This window comes from Tachysurus fulvidraco, chromosome 5 (assembly GCF_022655615.1).
Source record: "Tachysurus fulvidraco isolate hzauxx_2018 chromosome 5, HZAU_PFXX_2.0, whole genome shotgun sequence".
In the NCBI taxonomy this organism is placed as follows: Eukaryota; Metazoa; Chordata; class Actinopteri; order Siluriformes; family Bagridae; genus Tachysurus; species Tachysurus fulvidraco.
Window position 1 is genome coordinate 12,549,203 of NC_062522.1, and position 6,187 is coordinate 12,555,389.

A 6,187-nucleotide genomic window follows, 5' to 3' on the forward strand; every position below is an offset into this window, starting at 1 on the left:
ACTTCACTGTGCTTTGAGATCATGTGATGCATCATGCTAACAATATTTGGTGTCCATGCTGCGCTCACACAGACTCCACCCTTTAATGTTACTGAGTTGTACATATTGATGAACGCATTAGCAATAGCAAACTACAGAAATCTGGTTTGCTAGTGTGACTTACATTTTAAAAAAATCTCCAAAAGTTAAAAATAGCAAAGAGTTTAATTTACACATGATTATAAAATGGTGCATCTAGCACACTTTATACAGCAACATGGAAATCGAGTAATATAAGTGATAAAACATCACATCCAAATAAACTGAATAATAAATAGCTTCATATGTTCTTCATAGTCACTGATAAAGAAATTAGCACATCAGAGTGATTAAATATATCACAGAAAAAGAGGTATTGCAATGCAATGCATATGTGAATTGCATGGCCACATAAGTATTGCAGAGTATAAAAAGCTTGCTGGAGTACAACATTATTGCAAAAAAAAAAAAAAAAAATCTGAACATTTATATTGGCTCAGATAAAATGAAGCTCAGTATATGCATTTAATTATTCTCAAAAGCATCTGTTATAGCATTGCAACATACTTTGCTTAGTGATGATTTTTTAAACATGACACATGACTGTATGTTAAACATTGGCAAACAGATAAAAAAAATTACTAATATTAATTTAAACAAATTGGCTATATTTGTGGAGTTTTTCTCCCACACTTGGTTTTTGAGTGTCTGTTAATTAGAAACATTTCTATGCCATTAATCAAATGTGTTAAGTCCAATAAATGCAATTTAAATATGTAATGTCTGTGAAACTACACACTCAAAAATGTGTCTTTTTTGCTGAACTTCAAATAGGTGATTCAGTTGAACTTTAGAACCTTTAGTTGTTAGTAAAACAAATGAAAAGTTGGATGAAGTGTGTCCTCTGATCGCTCTCATCTGTTACTTTTATTCACTCATTTCCTTTCAGAAAGCTTCTACTATTACTTCTAACTACTGCTCAGTAGTACAGTGAATCCAGAACCTTTACCAGGAAAACTGGGCATGATGTTGGACCCTGGATGTTAATTTGTAAATTTGCTTTTAGTGGTCAGAATGGTATCAAATTATGACAAATATTTAGCAAACATTTCCTTTTTTAGGCTCAGGTACTCTCAGACTAACCATAAGACTAAATCAACTGACTGATGTCTTTGGCATTTGCATAACTTCCCCTTTTCACCTCCGGTTAAGAAAATCACATACCAGCCAGCCAAGACTTTTAATTATGTTCAAATGTCTACACACCCCAAACCCATCGTCTGTGTACTTCATTATATGAAGACCAACACGGTATTAAATTGACCAAACATGATATATAGCCTTTATGGCCTTTAGGTGACTGAAAAAATGCTGTTTTCTCAAAGCTCTGATTTTGCACTCAGGGAACTCTCATGGGTCCCTTTAAGATCTCCACTGGTAGCTGCAGATCCACCTGATTTATCCCTGCACAGGAGTCTTTGCACAGTGCCTCTGAATTTCTCTGCTCCAAAAAGGTAGACCAGTGGATCCAGAGCTCCGTTCAGACAGGTGAGAGAGGAGGTGAGACGATTAGCCAGGGCTAGGCCTCGTTGTGATTGGCAAGACAGATCTGGATGTCCATAACCCAGGATAAATGTGGCCCGGCTCACGTGATATGGCAGGAAGCACACCACATAGATGAGCATGACAAGGCCGATTGTACGCAATGCTCGCACCTTCAGCACCGGTTCCATCCTCAAACCCTTCCTCAGACTGTTCACTATCAGCAGGTAGCAGGAAAGTGTTGTCAGGAAAGGAGGCGTGAATGCAACAATGAGCGAGACTAAGGCTCGGCGGGACGCTTTCTCTCTATACAACTGCAAGCACACTGTTGAGCCGTTGGCTTCTATAGTCTGCTTGGTGACCAACAGAGGAGCCATGGCTACAATCACCAGAGCCCATAGAGCAAAACTGGTTATGTGGGCAAAGCGGGCATGGCGGACTTTCAATGAGCTGACAGCATGAACCACAGCAAGGTATCTATCACCAGCTACGCAAGCAAGGAAGTAAAGACTGGCATACATGTTTACATAGAAAAGGAAGCCAGCTACACGGCAAGGAACTTCTCCAAATGGCCAGTGACCTCCTGTCAAGTGGTATGTGGCTCTTAGAGGCAAAATAATAACATATGAAAGGTCAGCTATGGCAAGGTGCATCAAGAACACATTAGCTGGGGAAGAGGCTCCTCTTTGACGTGAGAAGATCCACAGGGCAAGACTGTTGCCATTCAGAGCGAGAAGAAAGACTATGATGTAGTAGAGGCCAAAGAAGAGATTCTCCTCTGTGTTGTCTACAGGCTCACAGCTATCAGTCGTCTGATTGGGCAGCAGCGTGGGAAGCACAGCGGGAGAGAAGTCCATGGTCATAACTAGGAAAAAAGAAAGAGAATAAAGAAAATTTATTGCTTAAACCAACATTATATATATATATACGATCTTGACAACAACCTCATGCTGCTTTGGAAATTGGACAGCTGGTGTAGTATGTTTTCATTAGAATGTCACATTTAGTAGATCATTATAGAAAGCTACGGTCTGAATAAACTTTACACCTTTGCTTTCCGATTACTATATTTTGAATTGTTCCCATTCCGTCTCAACATTAGAAAATGGGAGGACAGTTGTTTTGGCACACTGGGTAAAGTTATGAAAATAACAGGATCCTCCTCAAGGTCAAGCTTAGGCTCCAAAGTTTCAGCCCAATCACAAGCAGAGCTCACAAGGTTTCTGTAAGGAGTGAATGTTTTGATGTTCAGTTCACTTTGCAGAGTTTACTAAGAGCTGTTTGGGCATTTGGCAATGCAACAGTGAAACAGGAGATGTGGTCTCAGGAGAATGTGCAGATGCAGGCAGATGGTCATTGGCGAATGGTGGGTTATATATGACGGCCGCACCTTTTCATGGTACTCCAGTGCTACGCCCTGCTATATTTTACAGCTCTACATTAAATATGTCCAAACAACCTAATCCCATGTAGAATTTATAGTGATCTTGATTTTGTGAAATAAATTTGTGTAAGAATTTCTCCAAACTACTAATGCTTTTGGTTCAGGGTGTGCTGGATTTTTTGTTATTTTTTAACAAGTACAAAAATCAAATGTTATATCCAAGAGTTTCTGATAAAGCATGCACTTTGACACTGGGTGTGACCATTGATTTAATATCCTTGCACAGTTCAGTTAATCTATTTTATACTAATTACAGAAGATAAATCAAATAGGTGTAAAAACTAAAAATTTCATCGAGCAATAAGACACTTGCCAAGAAACACTCTAAACTGATTTATTGCTGGTTTAGGAAAGAATAGGGAGACTAAGCATCAATATTTTTAAAACATCCAAAAAAATGTGAAATGGGTGTGTTAAGGAGTGTTTCAGGTCCTTAGGGTCTGTGCAGTAAAGATGTTGAGTGGGTTGGTAGTAATGGGGTGGGCGATTGAACAAACTCCACAACCATCCAAGCCTTTCACTTATGAGATAAATTAAGGCAGACTGTTACAAAACTCTGCTGTCAGGGGGAAAGGTTACACCGGATTGTACTTTTTTGCTTCAGCGGAAAGGCCTGCTTCTTGTGAAAAGAGAAGGCTGAGTATGTGGGTTGAGCTCTATGTGCATGGAGGTGGCTCTTGTACATGGGCATATGATGAAAAAAGCCCCCTAAAACAATCTGTGGGACTCTACACTAAGCCATATTCTCAGGGGAAAGTGCATGAATGACCTCTGTTTCTGACAATTTCAGAGTTAAAAAGGAAAGCAGAGCGAACTTTGCCACAGATGTGCAAAAATGTCAGAACAAATAAAAGGGAATGAGTCATTAAAAGATTAAGCAGGTTTCAAGGGTTTCTAACTTTATATGGAAATATTTAATAAACTAAAGGATTACAAAGATTTTTCAGGTAGTCCAGGACCAGTTATAGTCCATTTTTAAACTGATTTAAGGATCTTAGAAATGTTGGAGCTATCAGGTGTATATAATCATGAAAACATGTAATTTAGCATTCAGTTCTTTTATTTATTTATTTATTTGTTTATTTGTTTGTTTGTTGTTTATTTACTTACTTACTTACTTACTTACTTACTTACTTATTTGTAATCTTTTTATGTATTGTTAAGTTGCTATTTGTTTTGGGATGGAAACTATAGTTATATTATTCATAATAATTCCAAAACTTTAGGAATGGTCTGAAAGCCATGCTGAAAATAAAAAGTTGACTTAACTATTATAGTCTACCAGTGAGAAAGAGATAAAGAGATGAGCACTTACCCGTGTTAGTTCCTCTCGAGTCTGTCTGAGCAGTGCAGGCTAGAATGAGTGTAGCACAGTGAAGTAGAGAGGGTGTAGTTTGGCTCTGTACGTGGATTTGTTAACAGCTGCTGTGAGAGCACAAGGTTATTCAGCAGCTTCTTCTACATGCAGCATTTGTGGAGGAGTCAAGACCAGGTGGAGGACAAGTCTAATAAACGAATGAACCGCACAGTCCCTGCACTGCAATGTTTTCCAGATACATTACTGTCGCTCTTTTTGTGCTCGCAACAAATTCGATTACACAAAAGCAAGCCCAATGGGAAGGCTCTAAAGTGACCTCCGACCTCAGCCTTTTTTCGCAATGCCATTCTCCTCTGAGAGCCACTTGTGCATGCCACAAAGGCTTGAGTCAGAAGATGCGGTGCATTTCGGCTGAGAGCGAATAATGGCATGCCTTTACAATGTGAGGTCGGAAAAAGTGCCATGGCAACAGAGTCTAGCTCCATGCTTCAAAATCCTGCTGCTGCTGAAAAAACTTCCAAAATGACTGAGCCTTCGAGCATATCAATACACTGAAAACAGAGCCAGCATTTGACAGGCCTGTGTATGGATAAAGCTGATGAGATGATCCATTCTGTTAACGTCTCAAACTAGACAGAGAACCCCTAGAGTTCACTTCATGGTAAAGGAATGCCTACAGGCTGAGAGAAAACAAGCCTGCATAGACAGTATGGGGGTCTTGTTGCTTTGGAGCTTGCTGTGCATTGGGGGAGCATCAGAGACTGGGGCAGTAGAGAGCAAAAATAATCTAATCACATGATCAGACAGATGTGTAAAAGAGGCCCGACAGTACTAATAATCTGTCTTTCATTCTGGAGAGCCACAGCTGTGTAGAACACACATCTCCTCTTTCTGCTCTAATCAGGCCTGTCCTCATCGATATTCAAATACAGTTCTCTCTTCTGAATAAGACCACTATCTAGACTCCCTGTCCGACACTAGACTTTGCCTAATAATACTCTGCCAAGTCTTAATTGGGCTAGATCCAAGCCTCTGCATTTAACACACCCTCCTCTTTATACTGTGCCTATGTTTTTGATCAGAAGCAAAACAGTGTTATATGACTATTTAAACAAGAATAAAATAGAGTCACACAAAAGCAGAAGAGCTGGCAAGTCTACTTTCAGTAAATGACAGGCTTCTCAATGTTCCCAAACACTTAATAACAAACGTCTATTTGTAAATGCACAATAAGTTAAATAAACTCCCCAGACATCATTTTAAACGATCTTTCACTTGGTGTATGATTCTATAAATAAGCGACAATGTACTAAATAAGTCAATAAAAAGTGAGTCATGTTCTTTTTATTTGCCCATTTTTACCAAAGCAACTCTTTCCTTAAAATAAAATTTCAAATACAATGAAATGAACATGGCAAAACGAAACAAACCAAAATAATCAAATGATCACTACTTCATATCATGGTCTAAGCAAATTCTATGATAAAATCAATTTGAGGTGACATATAAAGTATCGAAACTTCATTCTTTGCATTTCGATATAAATAAATAAATGATCAGGAAAAAAAATTAACACAATTTAACAGTAAACAGAAGAGGAAAAGCCTAGAAATGTAATGCAGGAATCAGTAAGAGGCTTTTCATGACTAAACCTATCCTTTAACATTTATATTAAGCATGTTGGCAAATATAAGGTCTGGAAGTAAAAGTGTGTATGTTTATGGCAGAATAAAATAAATTCATTAATTTTTTCAGCTCAGTTCAGGTTTCAGTTAGTGCTGATTCCTGGTTCTCGATGCTTTGCTCTCATTCAGATACATATTGACGTAGGACGTCAACAAATCATCGATTTTGTAGCCCTTGTG

The 6,187-nt window shown here is 38.5% G+C and overlaps 2 protein-coding genes across 2 annotated transcripts in view; both read right to left on the reverse strand.

Annotated features, from left to right (window-relative positions):
• Positions 1 to 185: 185 nt before the first annotated feature.
• Positions 186 to 4,621, reverse strand: gpr17 (G protein-coupled receptor 17). The gene is made up of 2 exons (XM_027146299.2): positions 4,320 to 4,621; positions 186 to 2,425 (listed from the first exon to the last, which is right to left on the reverse strand). Exon 2 carries the CDS (start codon positions 2,421 to 2,423, stop codon positions 1,398 to 1,400), a length of 1,026 nt encoding a protein of 341 aa, XP_027002100.2. The 5' UTR covers positions 2,424 to 2,425; positions 4,320 to 4,621; the 3' UTR covers positions 186 to 1,397.
• A 1,019-nt stretch (positions 4,622 to 5,640) lies between these two features.
• LOC113643201 (unconventional myosin-VIIa) overlaps positions 5,641 to 6,187 on the reverse strand; it is a 20,550-nt gene continuing 20,003 nt past the window's right edge. The window contains exon 48 of the mRNA XM_027147305.2: positions 5,641 to 6,181. Within this exon, the coding sequence (XP_027003106.2) occupies positions 6,095 to 6,181 (87 nt within the window). The 3' untranslated portion in view covers positions 5,641 to 6,094. The remainder of the gene's footprint in view (positions 6,182 to 6,187) is intronic.